The 22,160-nt window shown below is 46.9% G+C and overlaps 1 protein-coding gene across 7 annotated transcripts in view; it reads left to right on the top strand.

Annotated features, from left to right (window-relative positions):
- Positions 1 to 22,160, top strand: part of RALGAPA1 (Ral GTPase activating protein catalytic subunit alpha 1) — a 623,631-nt gene that overhangs the window by 274,884 nt on the left and 326,587 nt on the right. For all 7 annotated transcript variants that reach the window (XM_069209127.1, XM_069209123.1, XM_069209128.1 and 4 more), the window contains one exon: positions 3,365 to 3,463. In XM_069209127.1, the coding sequence (XP_069065228.1) occupies positions 3,365 to 3,463 (99 nt within the window). The remainder of the gene's footprint in view (positions 1 to 3,364; positions 3,464 to 22,160) is intronic.

The raw sequence follows: 22,160 nt of genomic DNA, 5'->3' as shown, positions 1-22,160 counted from the left end.
AGGCTCTACAATGTGATCCGATGTCTCGGTGATCTCTGCACCAAGGATATCTGTCAGATTCCATCAAGAAGTCGGAGGTGATTGCAAAGATTTGCAGCGGTAGTTGCTGAACTGCAGTTGGACAGGTGGCCGACCTCTCATCCTACCCCATCCAGAGATAACGGTCTTGATGAATGCATTGTTACTGGGTTGGGGTGGTTATGTAGGAGAGATGGAGATTAGAGGACTCTGGTCTCCAGAGAAGCTTCCACATCAACCAGCTGGATTTGCTTGGCACGAAGCCGTTCCTCCCACCTATCAAGGTAGAATGGGTGCAGCTTGTCAAAGACAACAGGACTGCCATCGTATTGCAACAAACTGGATATAGTGAGGTTGGGGGCCCTTTTACTGGAGGCTCTTTGCCTCTGGAAGTGGCCGAATATTCAGGGAATATCCCTGGTTGTCTAGCACCTGGCAGAATCTTGAAATGCCTTGGTGGACAATCGCAGTTGACGTTTCCTTAGAGGATCACAAGTAGCAGTTACGCTTGGAGGTGATGCAGGAAGTCTTCCATCAATGTGAGAACGCAGACTTGAATTGTTTGCCACCGTAGAGAGTGCAGTGTCAAAGCTTTTGCTCTTTGGAGTTCACAAGGCAGTCCTTCTTCCGAGGCACCTTCCTTCAACATTGGGAGTCGGGAATCCTGTGTCTTTTTGTCTCTCCTTCTACTGCCCAGAGTGCTGAAAAAGATGGATACAGACCAGGCCCGGGACATCCTAGAGGCGCTGGATGGGTCAAGGACAGTGTAGTACCTGGAACTTCTGGCCATGAGCACCTTGGCCAGAAGCTGCCTCTTCTGGAAGATCTCCTATCGCAGCAGCAGAGCAGCCTCCTTCATCCAAATCTGTGCAACCTGCACCTCCACGCGCGCAGAATGAGCAGCAGCATTTAATGGCTCTTCATCTTCAACCTGACGTGATTAGTGCCATTCTGGCAGCTAGGTGTCCTTCTACGAAGATTGTCTATGCAGGATGCTGGAGAAGGTTGTTGTCTGATGTTGTTCTTGTCACACATCAGACTTGGAAGGGTTGGAAATTGCTGTTTTGTTTATCATTGGGCCAGCAAGACCTTGTTGTGACTATTGTTTGAGGTTAGTTTTCCGCAGTTTCGGCTCTGTTACATTTACTGGATCAGCCGTCACTCTTCAGATCACCTGTTTTGATGGATTTTTGAAGGGGCTGAACCATATGTTTCCACCTGATCCTTCATAATGCTGCAGTCCTTTACACCTACTTATGCTTCTAACTGTGGTCCTCGTTGCCCTAACGTCTGCCAGGCAGGTGATTGAACTTCAAACCGTGTCTTCTCTTCCAGCATTGGTTGACATTGTTCCAGGCAAAATAGTCCTTTGAACAAAGGCAGCATTCCTGTCCACAATAGTCACCCTCTTCAATGCCGGGTAGCACACTACCTTACCAACATTTTACGCACGCCTCATACATTGAAGGAGGGAAGGCTGCATCGCCCGATCCTTAGCTTTTACCTTGAGAGGACCAGGGAATTTCAGCAGAATGACCATCTGTCTGTCACGTTTTCTGGAACAAAGAAGGTCAACGAAATACAGAGAAGAACCATCTGTAGTGAGTTAAGATCTGTGTGGACTAACCAAAAAGCAGCCCCTAGAGGTTTTGTGTGTTCATTCCACCAGAGCAAAGGCTGCTACCTCTGCCCTGGAGCACGGTATGCTAGTCTCGGACATTTCGCCAGCCTGCTACATGGACGAACCTCCACACGGTCACCAAGCACTACTGCCTGGATAGCCACGTCTAGTGGGACACACCTTTCGCCTGATCAGTTCTGCAGGCTTTCCTTGTCTGGGACATTCCACAGACCCACCACCTGGGAGCGTCTGCTTTGGTATCTATTCAAAAGTTGAGGAATCTGCAGATAAAAGTCCCTATTAGAATAGTAACTTACTTACCTTTGGCAACTCCTTTCCTGGCAGAGACTCTATTCATCCGCAGAAACGTCACTTGCCCTCAATCCTCCCCAATCTGTGGAATTGTCTCATTCAGTCCAGCCTTAGTAAGATTTCATCTCAAAAACGTTTTGTACAATTTTTCATATTGATTTCTATGGGCTCCCTATATATTGACATGACCAGAGTTCAGAAAGAAACTGACGCTAGCGTGAGCAGGTGGTGACTTTGTACTGGTTCTGATGTCATATCCGCGGCATGACATAGAATGATGACAATGCACAATAGCACCTGTGGGCGCGAAAGAGAATTGTTATGCAAGTTTCTGGATCCAGTCTGATACCTGGGGTTTTTCAAAATGTGAGGAATCCACAGAAGGATGAACTTTTTACCACGAAAGGTGTTACTGAAGGTAAGTAACTTGTTATTGAAGGCTTTAGAATTCTTTCTGAGAGGTCCCAAGCTTAGAGGCGAGGTAGGAAATCTGCTGATCTCTTGGCAGTTTTTACATTCTGGGCTTTGAATTAGCTTTTGGGACATCTTCTCTCTCTTCCCACAGCACTGCCAGAAGGTCATTAGGATGGTTTTAGACATGGGTCAAGGGAAGACTTTCTCCCATCAAAGGCAAGACTCCTATGAGTGTAATTGTACTGTTTCCGCCTGGGGCATGCCTGCGTTCTTCTTGTGGCTCATTTACAGACATGGGCAGGAAATCGCAGTCACCTGAACAGATAATTGGCATTTGTGAAATCGAATGAATATAAATAGACCTGCTGACACCCAGGGATGCAGACCCCTAGACACACCCAGGTATTTAGATATGCAGCTGGTACATACACGCTACTACAGACTGTCCCAAATTAATAGAAGGTCTCTTTCTGCTAAAGTGATGCTCCCTGTGGACAGAGACCTCGCGTTCTGACTCTTACATGTTACTCAATGATAGTAGATGTCCAACATCCTTTCTTGTAGTTGTACATGAACATGCATATTGCAGTCTCTCCTATGTCACCCCCCCCCCATGCCTTACACCCGTCCTTGTCACAACACCTGTGCATATCACTCCAGGTGATGCCCTCTTTGCATCAGTGGCTGGTGCTCATCCTGTGCATATTAAAACACCTTAGACATTGCAGCCTCTGAACATGTTATTGCCCAGGATCTCCATGCGCCCTGCTGCCAGGAGTGTCCACAGTGGTTCTATATGAATAATGAGTTAGGTGAAGTGTGACCATAGAAGGTGAACTCTGCTTTGAGGACATTGTGGTACATGCCCTAGGATAGTTTCACATATGTAGGCCCGCTGTCCTAATACACGTGATCTGCAGATCTCTGCCCCATCCCCCACCCACCTTAGTCCTATAGAAGTGGAGACCAGTTTATAAAGTGTTTTGCGCTTTGTTGCAGATCCGGGATAATCTTGGCATATCTCTGGACAACCAAACGTCTCCACCTCCCCCGGTGCTCATCCCACCGCTGCGAATCCTGACACCGTGGCTATTCCAGGTAAGAGGAGTGCAAAGTAAGTGATGTCACTGGGATCAACCCCCGATGACCTGAACCCCCCCCCCCCCCCCCTCCCCCACCCACAAGGAGTTCCGATCTGTGACTCTGAACTCATACATTGAGGTCTGATTAGTGACTCTGAACTCGTACATTGAGGTCTGATCAGTGACTCTGAACTTGTACATTGAGGTCTGATCAGTGACTCTGAACTCGTACATTGAGGTCTGATCAGAGACTCTGAACTCGTACATTGAGCTCTAATCAGTAACTCTGAACTCGTACATTGAAGTTTGATCAGTGACTCTGAACTCGTACATTGAGGTATGATGTTCTGTGCCACATCAGAAGGCCTTCCCTCCCCTGTGCCTTATATGAAATCCCTACTTCTTTCCCTGAAGACTCTGAACTGCTGCCTCTTTTTGTTGATCGATTCAACCCAATGTCTGAACCTTAACCTGTTGTCTGTTTTTGTGCATTATCTGTGCCTTCTGCCTCTTTGACCCAGTTCCCTGCCTCTGCTGGTAAAGTGAGCAGGCTGTTACTCTGAGTGCATGGTAGGAGCATCCTGCCTCATTGTTTTCATGACCCCAGCTTTTTTTTCTATATTCCTTTGCCTTTTTCTGCACCCCCTGGACTTCCTGCCTTCTCACTATCATCAAACATAGTTTACTGATTAACATAGACTTAATAAGCCTATTCAGCATCCTGGAGTACCTTTACAAAGAGATGGTGCCCCTTAGAAAGGTAACATTAACTGAATTTAGTTATCTTCTCTTTTTAAATAATCTAGTTTAAATTAAAAATAAAGTAAAATTATAAAATGCTGAATGTTATATTAATGTTTTTTCATTTTATCTACTTGCCTCATTTTGGTCAAATTTTCTTGGTGCACTGGAGGGTTACTCTAAATCATGCAAAATCTAGGAGATGCACGGAAAAGAAAAGATCCAGACAATCTGTCGAAACTAAATAGTATTCAAAATATTGTTGTTATAAAGCAATGTATTTATTTGCTCCTAAAACGTAGGAGAGTTTTTTCTGCTCCCAGGGAAGGTGGGAGAGCTTCCTGCAGCTCAGCTGCCTTGACTGAAAATGCTCTGTCTGCCTGTGTTACTGCTCCTGGTCTCCCAGCTGATCAGCAGTATGTTGGGAAGACATTTGTTGAACAGGAGGTTTGCACGACTGTCTTGTTTTACCTTCTGAAGTGTGGTCAGGGCTTTGAACTTTCGTCTGGCTCGAATGGGTAATCCTCATAAAGCCCTCCGAACGAGGGACGCGATGCATATGTATGTCAGGTGAAGCTCGTGTATGCACAGACTGTGTCTCTACTGAATAAGCACGTTTACAGTGTGGATCCGATGTTTTTTGTAGCTGTAAGGAAGGATGTTTGGAAGTATTCATTATAAATAAAATACGAGACAGGAACTGTAGAGATCTGTGGAGCCTTGATAAAGCACTGGGTCCAAATGGGTGCTTAGACACTAGACTATTTCAGTTGCAACTGGGGTGAAGCCCGTAGTGGGTTGGGGGCGGCGGGCACCAGTGCCTCAATTTACCTGAGAGGGTGATGTAAAATGTCTGTTTTCATAGAAATTAGTTTGAGAAAGTTTATTGCAATCCACCATTGCATGATGGAAAGACAGTGCAACATCGTGTTAGGGCCTTGCAGCTGGCATCAGTTGGTTGATGGAAAGGGAAGCATATCTTCAACGTGTATGGAAAATGCAGCCCTTGTCTGGTGAAGTCATGATGCTAGGGCTCACGTGTAGAGATTGCACAGAACATTTGAAGGAAAGAAATCTGGAACTGAGTAGCACAATTTCTGGAGTTCCACGAAAAGTGATGACCTGGCCACCACTCGTGTTCTGCCTAAGGATGAGATCCATTTAGAACAATTCCCAGAGGCATTTAAGCTTGCAGTAAACGATGTTATGGTTGATGCTGTTGAAAGATGCTGAAAGTCTAGCAGGGCAAAGATTCGGCACCACACCTTCCACTAGCCTCTGAGGGTGAATAGGGTCATTTATTCCATTCTGAAACCTGTCAATCCCCCCCTTCCCCCCCACACACACACCCCTGTCAGATTCAGAAGACCTTTTTTTAACCTAATCGCACAAAAAGAACAAGAGGTTAAACAGAAGTTGTTTTAGTTTTGTGGATCCTAGGGGATCTTTTTCAAGAATGGTTTCAAAGGTGCTGTTTCCCAAGTCCTGGAAAAGATTCTCTGGGCTGAAGAATGGTTATAAACAGCAAGAAGACCTTTTGCGCACAAAGGCAGCACTGCTTTTATAGTTTGGACTAGAACTTGTTGGTCACACATTGGTACGGAGTCACTCATTTGTTCTTCAGGGAAGGGCTGGCATTTCTGTGAAGGATCATAAGTCATACTCTTTGGCTGACTGTTTACCTCTGAAGGAGAAGAAATATTCTGTGCCTCTATTTCAGTTCCAAGTCTAAATATCTTACCTTGCAAAAAGGATGAGATTTGGTCGCAGAGTGATTGAAATGGCGGAGACTGAGGCCCTCATTACGATCATGGGAGTTTGGCCCGCCATGCCGGCAGTGGCGGCTGAAGCCGCCAGCCGGCATGGCGAGCCAAACCGCCATATAATGGACATGGTGATGCCGCCAGCGGCAGGTGTCACCCCACCGCCAGGCTCCCGCTGTCAGGCAGCCTGGTGGTGGGTTGAAACACCATCCGCCAGGGTAGCTGCGCTACATTGGGAAAAGGATGGCGGAAGGGGGGGCCCCAGGGGCACCCCCGGGGGCCCCTGCACTGCCCATGGGCAATTTGCGACCCCCTTGCGAGTGGTGGCCCTCACAGGGATGGTGGCCTGCTGGAGACAGCAGACCACCATGTCTGTGACTGCTTTTTAATAAAGCTGTTTTTTTTTTGTTTTTTTTAATGCAGTCCGTTTTCCTTAAAGGAAAACGAGATGCATTACAAAAACGAAAAATGAAACGTTTTCGTTTCATTTTTTCAGAGCAGGCAGTGTTCCGCAGGACCACTGCCTGCTCTGAAAAAATGTTTACAGTGACATTCACAATGGGTGAAAACTGCGACTGGTTTGCGCCCGCGTTCGCGGTCACAAAACAATCCTACATTGCACTGCGAGTTGCAGTTAGGAAAGGAACACCCCTTCCTAATTGCGAGTCGCTAACCCGTTTTGCGATTCGGTAACCAGGTTACCGAATGGCAAAACTGGGTGTTCGATGGCATATGTTGCTGCAGATACACATGTGTGGCACAGTCCGCTGCCTGGTGTTGGGCTCGGAGTATTACAAGTTGTTTTTCTTCGAAGAAGTCTTTTTTGGTCACGGGACCGAAGGACTCCTCCCTCCTCGGCTCCATTGTGCATGGGCGTCGACTCCATCTTAGATTGTTTTTTTCCGCTGTCGGGTTCGGACGTATTCCTTTTCGCTCCGTGTTTCGGTTCGGAAAGTTAGTCAGAATCTCGGAAGAAAGCGTTGGTATTGTTCCGTTCGGTATCGGGATAGTTAGGTACATCGACACCGATCATCGGAAGACTTTGGGGTAGTTTCGATCCCCCACCGGGGCCTGGTCGGCCCGACCGCGTGCGACATCGAAGCCGATGGAACGGACCCCGTTTCGTTTCTGCCCAAAATGTCACAGTAAGTATCCTTATACAGATCAGCACTTGGTCTGTAACTTGTGCTTGTCCCCCGAGCACAAGGAGGATACCTGTGAAGCCTGTCGAGCCTTCCGGTCCAGAAAAACACTCCGGGACCGAAGAGCCAGGCGTCAACAAATGGCGTCCACGTCGACAAAACAACGTTTCGACGAGGAAGAGGAAACATTCTCGGTTCCGGAATCAGAATCCGGAGACTCCGACGTCGAACAACAGCAACAAACTGTGAGTAAGACGTCGAAAAGTAAATCCATCGACAAACCGAAAGCCCAGGGGACGCCACTGCCAACAGGCCATGGCTCGACCCATAAAACAGGCGACCCGTCGAAAGCGCCGAAAAAGGGCACGCCCATAGCGAAGACACCCGACTCCGGTCGAGGGACCGCCATGGAGCAACCTCGGAGCCGAGAAAGCGGCTCCGAGAGACAAAAACAAGATACCGGCACCGAAAAACATCGGCACCGAGAATCCATGCCGAAAGGAACAAAAATTCTGTCGGTGCCGAAACCGAAAAAAGATTCTCTCTCGGCGCCGAAAAATACCACACCTTCATCCTACTCAGAGGAACAAGGAATAAGTGGCCAAATGCACAGATTTGGACAAGAGCTCCAAAGTGTAGAATTGGACTACACACAAAAGAGACTGTACATCCAGCACGACACAGGGAAGATATCAACCCTTCCCCCAATCATGAGGAAAAGAAGGATCGAACTTCCAAAGGATGACGCACAACCACAAGCCAAAGTGATTAAAAAAGTCACGCCTCCGCCCTCTCCACCACAGGCATCGCCGGCACAAACACCGCCACAAATGCACTCACCAGCGCAAACTACCATAAGTCATGACGATCAGGATCAAGACGCTTGGGACCTGTATGACACCCCAGTGCCGGACAATGATCCCGAGTCATACCCCACAAAGCCGTCACCGCCAGAGGACAGTACCTCATACTCGCAACTGGTGGCTAGGGCAGCAGAATTCCACAATGTCCAACTGCATTCCGATCCTATAGAGGATGATTTTTTATTTAACACCCTCTCGGCTACACACAGCCAATATCAATGTCTCCCAATGCTACCAGGGATGTTACGGCACGCAAAACAAATTTTTGAAGAGCCCGTAAAATCAAGAGCCATCACCCCAAGGGTGGATAAGAAATACAAACCACCACCCACAGACCCAGTGTTTATTACTTCGCAGTTACCACCTGACTCCGTGGTAGTAGGGGCAGCTCACAAGAGAGCAAATTCACATACATCTGGCGACGCCCCACCTCCGGACAAAGAAAGCCGCAAATTTGATGCGGCAGGGAAAAGAGTAGCATCACAGGCAGCCAACCAGTGGCGCATCGCAAATTCACAAGCGCTGCTGGCCAGATATGACCGAGCACACTGGGACGAGATGCAACTTCTCGTAGACCATCTTCCCCAGGAATACCAAAAAAGGGCGCAGCAAATAGTGGAAGAGGGACAAACGATCTCAAACAATCAAATCCGCTCTTCACTAGACGCAGCCGATACTGCAGCAAGAACAGTCAACACTGCTGTCACCATAAGGAGACACGCTTGGCTACGCACTTCAGGCTTCAAACCTGAAATCCAGCAGGCTGTCCTTAATATGCCCTTCAACGAGAAACAACTTTTTGGCTCTGAAGTGGATACAGCCATTGAAAAACTTAAAAAGGACACAGACACGGCCAAGGCCATGGGCGCACTCTACTCCCCGCAGAGCAGAGGCTCTTTCAGAAAAACTCCATTTAGAGGGGGGTTTCGTGGCCAACCCACAGACACCACCAGCCAACAAACAAGAACCACACCATATCAGGGTTCCTTCCAAAGGGGAGGTTTCAGGGGATATCGGGGGGGTCAATTCCCAAGGAGTAGGGGAAGATTCCAGACTCCAAAAACACCTCCACCTAAACAGTGACTTTCAAGTCACGCAACCCCTTCACTCAACACCAGTGGGGGGAAGACTAAGCCAATTCTACCAATCTTGGCAACAGATTACAACAGACAATTGGGTATTAGCAATAATCCAACATGGCTATTGCATAGAATTCCACAACTTCCCACCAAACATCCCCCCCAAAACACGCAAAATGTCACCACAACATTTAGAACTTTTAGGACTAGAAGTTCAAGCACTACTGCAAAAGGATGCAATAGAGTTAGTACCAGTACAACAAAAAAACACAGTAGTTTACTCCCTGTACTTTCTAATTCCAAAAAAAGACAAAACATTAAGACCAATATTAGATCTCAGGACACTAAATACCTACATCATATCGGACCATTTTCACATGGTCACACTACAAGACATCATTCCACTGCTCAAACAGCAAGATTACATGACCACATTAGACCTAAAGGATGCGTACTTTCATATACCAATACACCCTTCTCACAGAAAGTACCTACGGTTCGTATTCAAAGGAATACATTACCAATTCAAGGTGTTGCCATTCGGAATAACAACTGCACCAAGAGTGTTCACAAAATGTCTAGCAGTAGTAGCAGCACACATCAGGAGACAACAGATACATGTGTTCCCTTACCTAGACGATTGGCTAATCAAGACCAACACAGTAAAAAAATGCGCAAACGACACCACATTCGTCATACAAACCCTTCACAAACTGGGGTTTTCCATCAACTATACAAAATCACACCTAGAACCGTGTCAAACACAACAATATCTAGGAGCAACCATCAACACATCAAAAGGAATTGCCACTCCAAGTCCACAAAGAGTGCAGGCATTCCACAAGGTAATAAGTGCTATGTTTCCAAACCAAAAGATACAAGCAAAACATGTGCTAAAACTTCTAGGCATGATGTCATCATGCATAGCCATTGTCCCAAACGCAAGACTACACATGCGACCCTTACAACAGTGTCTAGCATCACAATGGTCACAGGCACAGGGTCAACTTCAAAATCTGGTGTTGGTAGACCGCCAAACATACCTCTCGCTTCTATGGTGGAACAGCAAAAATTTAAACAAAGGGCGGACATTTCAGGACCCAGTGCCTCAATACGTTATAACAACAGATGCTTCCATGACAGGGTGGGGAGCACACCTCAATCACCACAGCATTCAAGGACAATGGGATATACACGAAACAAAATTTCATATCAATTACCTAGAACTGTTAGCAGTATTTCTAGCGTTAAAAGCCTTCCAACCCATAATAACACACAAATACATTCTTGTCAAAACAGACAACATGACAACAATGTATTATTTAAACAAACAAGGAGGAACACACTCAACACAATTGTGCCTCCTAACACAAAGAATTTGGCCGGTGGCGATTCACAACAACATTCGCCTAATAGCACAATTTATTCCAGGAATACAAAACCAACTAGCAGACAACCTTTCGCGAGACCACCAACAAGTCCACGAATGGGAAATTCACCCCCAAGTTCTGAACAAGTACTTTCAAATTTGGGGAACACCCCACATAGATTTGTTCGCAACAAAAGAAAACTCAAAATGCCAAAACTTCGCATCCAGGTACCCACACCGCGAATCACAAGGCAATGCTCTATGGATGAGTTGGTCAGGGATATTTGCGTACGCTTTTCCCCCTCTCCCTCTCCTTCCATATCTAGTAAACAAGTTGAGTCAAAACCAACTCAAACTCATACTGATAGCACCCACATGGGCAAGACAACCTTGGTATACAACTCTACTAGACCTTTCACTAGTACCGCATGTCAAACTACCCAACAGGCCAGATCTGTTAACACAACACAAACAACAGATCAGGCATCCAAACCCAGCATCATTGAATCTGGCAATTTGGCTCCTGAAATCCTAGAATTCGGACACTTAGACCTCACACAAGAATGCATGGAGGTCATAAAACAAGCTAGAAAACCTTCCACTAGACACTGCTATGCATCTAAGTGGAAAAGATTTGTTTACTACTGCCATTCCAATCAAATACAACCATTACATGCCTCTACTAAAGACATAGTAGGATACTTACTACATTTGCAAAAAGCAAATCTCGCTTTTTCATCTATAAAAATACACCTCGCAGCAATATCTGCTTACCTACAAACTACTCATTCATCGTCTCTATTTAGAATACCAGTTATTAAAGCATTCATGGAAGGGCTAAAAAGAATTATACCACCAAGAACACCACCAGTTCCTTCATGGAATCTTAACATCGTCTTAACAAGACTCATGGGTCCACCTTTCGAACCCATGCATTCCTGTGAAATGCAATATCTAACCTGGAAGGTCGCATTTCTCATTGCAATCACATCCCTCAGAAGAGTAAGTGAAATACAGGCATTTACCATACAAGAACCATTTATTCAAATACACAACAATAAAATAGTTCTAAGAACAAATCCAAAATTTCTGCCAAAAGTAATCTCACCATTCCATTTAAATCAAACAGTAGAATTGCCAGTGTTCTTCCCACAACCAAATTCTGTGGCTGAAAGGGCACTACATACATTAGACATCAAAAGAGCACTAATGATTACATTGACAGAACAAAGCTAATCAGGAAAACAAAACAACTGTTCATAGCTTTTCAAAGACCACACATAGGAAATCCAATCTCTAAACAAGGCATTGCTAGATGGATAGTCAGATGCATTCAAACATGCTATCTTAAAGCCAAAAGAGAATTGCCTATTACACCAAAGGCACACTCAACCAGAAAGAAAGGTGCTACAATGGCCTTTCTAGGAAACATTCCTATGAGCGAAATATGTAAGGCTGCAACCTGGTCTACGCCTCATACGTTTACTAAACACTACTGTGTAGACGTACTAAATGCACAACAAGCTACAGTGGGCCAAGCTGTACTAAGAACATTATTCCAAACTACTTCAACTCCTACAGGCTAAACCACCGCATTTAGGGGAGGTAACTGCTTTATAGTCTATGCCACACATGTGTATCTGCAGCAACATATGCCATCGAACTGAAAATGTCACTTACCCAGTGTACATCTGTTCGTGGCATTAGTCGCTGCAGATTCACATGTACCCTCCCACCTCCCCGGGAAGCCTGTAGCCGTTTAGAAGTAGATCATAAATCTTAAACATCTGAACATTTGTAAATAATTATTAGAAACTCTTAACGTACATACATATTCACTCCATTGCATGGGCACTATTTATACCAAACAACTCCATCCTCACCCTCTGCGGGGAAAACAATCTAAGATGGAGTCGACGTCCATGCGCAATGGAGCCGAGGAGGGAGGAGTCCTTCGGTCCCGTGACCAAAAAAGACTTCTTCGAAGAAAAACAACTTGTAATACTCCGAGCCCAACACCAGGCAGCGGACTGTGCCACACATGTGAATCTGCAGCGACTAATGCCACGAACAGATGTACACTGGGTAAGTGACATTTTCATTGTGCATCGCAATGTGCTTTTTGCACGCCGCAAACAGCGAAAGTTGCTGTTTGCGACATGCAAAAAGCTACCTACATGTGGGTCTTGGTTCCTAATTAGGTCTGGTGTTAACAAAACATTTTGTTTTTATTAAACTTCTACTTCTCTCTCTTTCGGCTGGCTTTACTGTGAGCGATCGCATTCTGCTCTTCTACAAGGAGCATATTGGCACATAAAGTAGTTTTGTTCTGTGTCAGGAACTACAGTGGCAATCATTGACGTAACGAAACTGGAGGGTGCCCCTTTGCAAAGAACATGGAGGAGCCCCCTCTCCAGACTCACTCAGGCCAGGTGCTGTGCTGAAGGGGCCCCCTGGAGGGGGGCTGCGGGGCCTTTGTTATGCCACTGGTGGCAACGTGTGCTTTTAGAGTTCAAAAACGTTTTTTTTTTTTTTCCAGTGTTTGTTACAGTGTTGAGGGCCTGATAGCTCCCACAACAATAAAGTGTTACAAAAGCCATGTCAAAACAAGACACGCATTGATGAAACTAAAAGACTTATAAAAATATGTCAGATCAGTTGGCTTTGTCAGTGTTTGTTTATTTTCATGCTTGCCATAATCGTGTTGAAAATGGTTACACTGATTTTCCATTCGAAATATTTTTGGGAAATACTAGCATGCACCAACACATTTTACTAAATGACACTTCATTTGCATCTAATCAGAGAGCATTCTAGGAGCATTATACTTAGCCTCATAGCCTAAACTTTTCAAACGTGTATACACGTTTTATTTTTTTTTGTACTGGAACCAACATCAGTAGTGAAGTGTGACCTTAAAACATTTATTTACAGCACTCACCCTAATAATGAAGGATTTCAAATAATGAACCATAAATACAAGTTCGAACAGCATTATCTTTTGGAAACACATTACCTCAACTGCAGAGAGTTCCACTCTCTGTAAACAGGCAGCCAAAGGGTTTGTGCTGCAGAGGGTTGGGCCTACTTGTCCCAAGGACAAAGTAAACATAAAAACTTGTTGCCCTTGACCCCAAACAAGATGTCCCGGGTGTCGGGCGATAGGAATTCCACATCCCTGTAGCTGCAGCAGCAGATGCTCTTCTCATTGCCGAACACATCACCAGGAAGGACTGGAGCTTAGTGTGACTGACGTGCAGTGTCTGACGCTGCGCCTTGCATGGCAGAGGGAGTATCAGCCCGTGCTTCAGTCCTGACGCTGCAAACAACTGCTTGCAACCTCTAGAGTATTCCAGCCTCCTTTGCAGTCTGATTCACCCACAAGCTTCTCAAAGTGCTAATGCACATGCTTTTCCATCGGAGATTCTTGAACGTAAGACACAACTTACGAGGTTCTTTTTTTAATTTCATTTCGTCCTCCCACAAGAGGGACACTTCACAAACAGTGATGGCTTCATGTCACAACCCAGACAACGAAGACGGTATATCTGAATAAGATGAGGAAACTACAAATGAAAAAGGCAACTGAAAGGTCACCAGAGACCCTACTATGTGGTGTGAAAACCAAATGGTTTGAAACATATGAGATTTCCTTGATAGGAAAATGTATGAGAAGGGCAGAACTCACTGCTCAAGTAGAAGCAGAAAAGTGAACTGGAGTCTCGCCTACTACAGGCGAGCAGTGCAGCATCCGAGGTTTTTAATCCCTTGGGGAGACAAGGTTCCTTCACAGCTTTGTGAAGCTGTTGCCCATCTGTCCCTTTCTTTTTGTCTAAAACTAAGTTACACAAGCCTCAATCTATATTCATCCAGCAGCACACAGCATCATTTAGAATCGGAATTCCAGGCTACTCAGCTGCTCAAACTCAGGTGGTCATTATGAACACGGCGGAAACAACGGCCGTGTTCATGCTGGCGGTCAAAACACTGACCGCCAGCGACCCCGGAACCTCGCCGGCCAGATAATGAACCTTTCTGTGAGCCGGCAGGCGGAAACCTTGTTTCCGTCCGCTGGCTCACAGAAAGGCTTGGCCGGGACATTGACGGGTCAATGCCTCTGTGCAGCAGGTGCAGTTGCATCCGTCGTGCAGATCACTGCCCGAAAATCAGGCAGTGACTTGCGCAATGGGGCTCTGCACAGGGGGCCCTGCACTGCCCAGGAGTAAATGTCCAACCTTTCTTATTATGGGAAAATATTAGAGAGAAGCTGGTGAAAATCTTTAAAACATGCAGGTTAGTAGGTTTGCAGACTCAAAGGCATTTCAGCCCTGGAACTATTGCTTACTGCTTCCTCCAGCCCCAGTATGCAGATCTGCAGAAAGGTGGAAAAATAAGGAAATTGTTACAGTAGGGATTGAAACTGCAAGTATTCAAGCCCTACTAAGGTAGTAGCCCTGGCATAATCAGAGAGGCTATTATCAGAGCTCTTACATAATGAGATTGCTGCCATAATTTGTCGCCACACTACATGGCACCAAAGGGACAAGTAGATCTTTTTACAGGACAAGTAGATTTGAGAAGCAACCTGTCCCCTGGACAAGTAGATATTTTAATAAATTCCACACCTCTGAGCTAACACAAGGGACTCCGCATAGAAGCCTTTCACCTTCAAATCGCAATCAAAACGTAAACTAAAAACATCAAACTGTGCAGCGCCTTTGACGCTACCAGGGATTCACTTTTATATCCACACACTATTTGTGAACATCTCTTTCGCGGCACAAGTCTTCTAGATTCTTATGCGGTGCACTATTTGCCATCTATTGGTGCGGTCCAGAAGTGTTTTATTCTGCAAACTTTTTTCTGTTGAACCTCGACCCAGAAGTAATCAGTCTGACTCACTATGACGTTGATTGGAAGCCCAAAATGTACCCTGAGTTTTTCTCAATTTTAGATAATTTTTTTCCTTGCTCCGGTGGGTTTGGCGGCACATCGGGAGAGCTTTCGAAAAAGAATAAGTGAAAAAAGAATAGTTGAGGGTGTCATTGAGCTGTTGAGGGGGCATTGGGCAATCACTTTTGATTTATGCAGAATCAAAGATTCAGGTCTTCACCACAGGTTTAGAGTGTTTCATATTAAAAGTGGTGCCCCTCGGAGTCCACTATACTATGTTGTAATGTGAACAGACTTTTCATGTCCTGTCCTAATTGAAACCGAACGTTCACCCTTAACCTGTGCATATTTACTTTCAGATCATTGTTATGCATGTTCGCTTTTCAAACCAGCTCTCAAAAATCAGAGGAAAAACTTTCCTGAATGAAGGAATTGGGTTTTCCAGCAAAGAAGTAGTTAAGGGTTTCCAAAGAGGCTTTGGAGTAACATCACTCAGATCTCAAAATGGCTTTCTCTTATAAAATCAAAGCTCATGGATCTACTCCTAAAAAGAAGTCAGACTTGAAGTCTGCAGCAAAGCAGAGCAAATCAAGTTTGGATCCATTCAGAGAAAAGTCATCCATATCAACAGTTAAACCGCCAACAGCGCAAAATGGAATATGAAGGGACAAACACTCTACACTGAAGAAAGGGTCCATTGTGGAGGTTGTCCCTACCGGGTTTGAGGAGAAGGCCCGAGGGAAGATTTTGCAGAAAGGCACTGACTTTACTTCCGAGGATGATCAAGCTCCAAAAGGATAAAAGGACCTAGAAGAATAGATACGTGGAATCAAAAATATCCGACGCTTGGTGCCGACGGTAGAGTTCCTAAAGACGAAACAACAACGGTGTTGAACCGGAGCAGAGGAGCACACCTCCTAATCCAATGGCGGAGAAAAAACAACCTAACAATGGAGCATTACCAGCAAGAGTCGTCGTCACTCTGCAACACGACTTGAAAGATTTATTTAGGAGGACTGCTTATTGAGGAGCACTGCTTATTGAGGAGGACTGCTTTTTAGCATGTGCTAAGCATGTGCATCTACTGCCACACATGCCTCAAACGCAAAAAGTAACTTACTCAACAAGCATCTGTTTCTGGCTTGTAATGCTGTAGATTCACGTGCCCACCCTCCTTCCAGAAGCCTGGATGTGTTAATTACTTCTATAAGTTATCACACATTCTTTAGCATGGACATCTTACTATTCTATGCTATACCTCACGTTCCATCTTCACCTGCCTTGCGGGAAAACAATCTAACAATGGAGTCGATGTCCATGCGCATTACCAGCAAGAGGAGGAGTCACTCTACTGCGTAACTCAAAAGTTTTTCTGTGATAAAAAAAAAAAAAAAAAATACACCATTAGATGGCGGGATTATGCTAAGCATGTGAATCTACTGCAGTACATGCCACAGACAGATGCTTCCTGAATAAGTAACATTTTCTTTTTAGGAGACCATTGCTGCACATAAAGTGCGAACGTCACTTGCCTTCAAATGACCAAAAGAAGAGGCAGAACATATCAGAGAAAGGGAAACTCACTGCTACTCCAGGGAATGTACAGGAAGGAAAAGAGACGGGTACAGAGTTTTAACCAGACCCTAGGGATGCAGACACAACACACAATATACAGGAAAAGGACAAGGTAAGGCGTTGATGCTAATGCTCCCAAGGGAAGGTAAACATGTGCCCCTCCAGACTGTTCCTTCCAGAGGAGATTTCTGCCCATTACAGAGCGGTTAAAAGAGCAGCTGGCAAGAGGATTCTAGTTTCCTACATGGAAACTCGAAGCTCTTTCCATAGAACTAATTCAGGTCACACCCAATGTCACCAAGTATGGTACAGCAGCTACCCCCGCGCATTGAGAAGAAATATAAACCATCCCACAGGATCCATAGAACATAGACTTGTGTCGAGCCAGGATCGCCAGAGGTCTCAACAGTACGGAAGAGAGTGCAGCCCTTCGCTTTTTAAGGCCCACTGTCAGACACAGGTAGCACTGCACTGGGGCGTGGCGAGAGCTGCTGCTAACTAGGGGCGTATGGCTAATACGCGACTCAGTAGACGTGCACACCGACAGGGTGACATGGAGGATTCAACAAGACACCTCCCTGAATCGTTATATTCTAATCTATCTTTCTGATGGACACTTCTTACAGAAGGTTCCTCGGCTTGTGGGTGTTCCCCAGGTGTTAAACTGTATCCGGAAACTTATGAGCAGTACCGCTGCATGTCGGTAGATGGTGCCTTGTGGCTCTGCGCCAACACGGTTCTGCTCCAGGAGTGATGTGCGGAGCCACATATAAGTGCCACCCATGTACGATGAGGTCATTTTCTTTCTTTCAGGGCCACTAGTTCCTGAGCTACCCTCTTGTGTCTGACATTTCTCTCCAAAAAATAAAAAATCTACCACTCTGCAAGGGCAATCTCATCCCTTGTGACTACGGGATTCATGCCTTGCAGGGACTATGGCAACCCGATCCCCATCAGGTATGCCTTTGATGCTTGGGATTGGAACATGGCTCCAAGGACTTTGGCGCTTGCATCCAGATGAGCCCTAATGGCATACGGGACCGTGAGGTGAAGCTTTATGTTGCCAAATATCAAAATACTCCATGCTGTGACCAGTGAAGGTCAAAAGAGAGGTCCTATTCCCATCTCCAAAGTCTTTCCTGTGGCAGATCATTGTCATAATCGAAGTAAAAAAAGAAGCTCACGAAATCCAAGCAGGACTTTGTCCTTTCCTGTCACTCTCAAACTCCCGAGAAGTCGCAAGAGCATCAACATGCCTCTAGGTCTTGCTACCTTCAAAGCTAATTACAAATCCTGTCCCAAAACCCAGAGCCACCGTCTTGGACTTTGTGAGTGTGAGGATGCCATTTTACATGTGTACTGGACATGGGTCACTACCTATGTCCAGCTACATAATGGTAACTCCGAACCTGGGCATGTTTGCTATCAAACATGTCAGAATCATACCCTAACATTGTTGCAAGTATTGGAAATATGAGTCCATGCATCCTGGGGGCTCCTTAGAGGACCCCCAACATTGCTACCACCAGTCTTGCAGGGTTTTCCAGGCAGCCCAGCTGGTACCACCTCTCAGACAGGTTTCTGCCCTCCTGCCGCTTAATCTGATCAAGCCCAGGAAGGCAGAACAAAGGATTTCCTTTGGGAGGGGAGGTAACACCCCCTCTCCCTTTGGAAATAGGTGTGACTGGCTTGGGAGGAGTAGCCTCCCCAGGCCACTGGTTTGCTTTGAAGGGCACTTTTGGTGCCTTCTGTGCATAAACCAGTCCACACCGGTTCAGGGACCCCCAGTCCCTGCTCTGGTGTGAAACTGGACAATGGAAAGGGGAGTGACCACTCCCCTGTCCATCACCACCCCACGGGTGGTGCTCAGAGCACCTACAGAGGGTCCCTGGGTTCTGCCATCTTGTTTCAAAGGTTGACAGGGAACTCTGGGAGCATCTGAGTGGCCAGGCCAGCCAGGTGATGTCAGAGACCCCTCCTGATAAGTGCTTACCTAGTTAGATGACCAGTCCCCCTTTCAGGGCTGTTTAGGGTTTCTCTTGTGGGTGGATCCTCAGATTCAGCTTGCAAGATTCCAGCAGGACTCCTCTGCAACTTCTGCTTTGACTTCTGGCCTCCGGGACTAGGACTGGAACCTCTAGGACCCTACAAGCTGCTTCCAAGAAGAAAGGACTCTTCTGCAACAGTGTTTCCAGGGCTCGTGCCAGCTTTGCAACAGTTCCCTCGCCGTGCATCCTCAGAAGACTGAAACTCTTCAGCCTGCACAAGAAGAAGAAGGAATCTTCCTTGGAGTGAAGGAGTCACTCCCCTGCAACTGCAGGCACCTACAGCAAGCGATGAATGGCTGCGTGGATCCCCCCTCATGTTGATCTGCATAGATCCTGCATCACTGGTGGTGGTCCAGAGTAGTCCTTTTTATCTTCTCTGCCAGCTGTCCAACTTTGATGGAGGTAAGCCCTTGCCTTCCTAATGCAGGACAGTACCACACTGCGTCTCTTGCAGCTGCCAAGGCTTGTTTGCATCCCCTCTAAGGGATCTTCATGTGATGTACAGCTCCAGTCCCCAGCACTCCTTCCTGCAAAGCCCAACCTCCAGCGTGGGTCTTCGGCGGTGTGGGATCCTCTTTTGTAGTGCTGTGTGGGTCTGTTCTGCGACTCCTCTGTCCCCATCCTGTGAGACTCCTGTGGGTGCTGCCCTTGCTTCTGTGGACTCTGCGACATTGAGGGTTCCCTGTGACTCCCCCTCCTGGGTTGAGTCCTCCTGGGTCTTGCTGGTCCCTGGCAGCACCACTTTTCCACTAACCCGGAGTTTGCCTTTGCCAAGGGTTGTTGGTGGAAGTACTGCACCAACACCTGTCTGCAATTTTCCTTCAAGCGTGGGGCTTCATCTGCATCCATCAGGATCTCTTCTCCAGGGCTGCAGTGCTGACCTGTTCTTTATCACCGTTGACCAACTCTAGCAAGTACAGCTAGGTGGGTAGTAGCCTCTACTCCTCCTGGACTCTACTGTGACTCTTGAACCTGGTCCCCTCTCTCCACAGGTCTTCTGTCCTCATGAATCCACTACTTGTTTTCTTGAAATCTTGACTGGGTGTTTTTTCTTCTTTTCCTCCTTTTAGGTGGTTTGGGGAAAATCCAGTGTTTTACTCCTGCATTCCTGGTCGCTGGGGGTACTGTGTTACTTATCTCTGTGGTTTTCTGGTACCCCCAGCTCCCCTCTACACGTTTTACTTACCTAGGTGGGGTACCTTGTTGGCATTCCAGTGTTTTTGTATATGGTTTGTGCTCCCCCTAGGGTCACTATTGGTTATTGCTATTTGCCCTGTTTTCTATCCTTTTCTATGCCTGTTCCTGATTACCAGTGTATATATTTAGTATATTACTTACCTCCTAAGGGTAGGTTACCTGTCTAGTATTTTATGGTGTTTTGTTCCAAAAATAAAGTATCTTTATTTTTGTACCACTGAGTGTTTTCTTTCATGTGTGTAAGTGCTGTGTGACTAGGGGAGTATTGTATGAGCTTCACAAGTCTCCTAGATAAGTCTTGGCTGCTCGTCAACAGCTACCTCTAGATAGCCGGCTTCTAGACACTGCCTACACGTCACTAAGAGGGGATACCTGGACCTGGTATAAGGTGGGAGTACCATAGGTACCCACCACACAGCAGGCCAGCTTCCTACACTGCCTGTCTCTATGCTTTATCTGACCCTGTTGCCCCCTTCTGTGCATTAATTGAATCTGCTGTCCCACCTCTGCTTCATCTGACCCCCTCCTGCTTCTCTGCATTATCTGAGCCCCTACCCACCTGTGCATTATCTAACCCCCTGCCCCCTTCTGTGCTTTATCTGCCCCCTCTGTGCATTATCTGCCCCCCTGTTCCCTCCTGTGCATTATCTGAACCCTCTGCCCCTTTCTGTGCATTATCTGCCCCCCTGTTCCCTCCTGCGCATTATCTGAACCCTCTGCCCCTTTCTGTGCATTATCTGAATCCTCTGCCCCCTCCTGTGCAGTCGCCCCCCCCGCCCCCTCCTGTGCATTATCTGAACCCTCTTCCCCCTCCTGTGCAGTCTGCCCTTCCTGTGCATTATCTGCCCCCCGCCCCCTCCTGTGCATTATCTGAACCCTCTGCCCCCTTCTGTGCATTATCTGAACCCCCTGCCCCCTTCTGTGCATTATCTGCCCCCCTGCCCCCTTCTGTGCATTATCTGCCCCCCTGCCCCCTTCTGTGCATTATCTGACCCCCCTGCCCCCTTCTGTGCATTATCTGACCCCCCCCTGCCCCCTTCTGTGCATTATCTGACCCACCTGCCCCCTTCTGTGCATTATCTGACCCCCTGCCCCCTCCTGTGCATTATCTGAACCCCCTGCCCCCTCCTGTGCATTATCTGAACCCCCTGCCCTCTTCTGTGCATTATATGAACCCTCTGCCCCCTTCTGTGCATTATATGAACCCTCTGACCCCTTCTGTGCATTATATGAACCCTCTGACCCCTTCTGTGCATTATCTGAACCCCCTGCCCCCTCCTGTGCATTATCTGCCCCCTGCCCCCTCCTGTGCATTATCTGAACCCTCTGCCCCCTCCTGTGCATTATCTGAACCCTCTGCCCCCTCCTGTGCATTGTCTGCCCCCCTGCCCCCTTCTGTGCATTATCTGAAACCTCTGCCCCCTTCTGTGCATTATCTGAACCCTCTGCCCCCTTCTTTGCATTATCTGAACCCCCTGCCCCCTCCTGTGCATTATCGGAACCCCCTGCCCCCTTCTGTGCATTATCTGAACCCACTGCCCCCTTATGTGCATTATCTGAACCCACTGCCCCCTTATGTGCATTATCTGAACCCTCTGCCCCCTTCTGTGCATTATCTGAACCCTCTGCCCCCTTCTGTGCATTATCTGAACCCTCTGCCCCCTTCTGGGCATTATCTGAACCCTCTGCCCCCTTCTTTGCATTATCTGAACCCCATGCCCCCTCCTGTGCATTATCTGACCCCCTGCCCACTTATGTGCATCATCTGAGCCCACTGCCCCCTTATGTGAATTATCTGAGCCCACTGCCCCCTTATGTGAATTATCTGAACCCACTGCCCCCTTATGTGAATTATCTGAACCCACTGCCCCCTTATGTGCATTATCTGAACCCCCATCCCCTTCTGTGCATTATCTGAACCCACTGCCCCCTTATGTGCATTATCTGAACCCACTGCTCCCTCCTGTGCATTATCTGAACCCCCTGCCACCTCCTGTGCATTATCTGAACCCCCTGCCCCCTCCTGTGCATTATCTGAACCCC

Source organism: Pleurodeles waltl, chromosome 9, assembly GCF_031143425.1.
Source record: "Pleurodeles waltl isolate 20211129_DDA chromosome 9, aPleWal1.hap1.20221129, whole genome shotgun sequence".
Classification (NCBI taxonomy): Eukaryota; Metazoa; Chordata; class Amphibia; order Caudata; family Salamandridae; genus Pleurodeles; species Pleurodeles waltl.
This window is presented reverse-complemented; position numbering and strand designations above follow the sequence as displayed.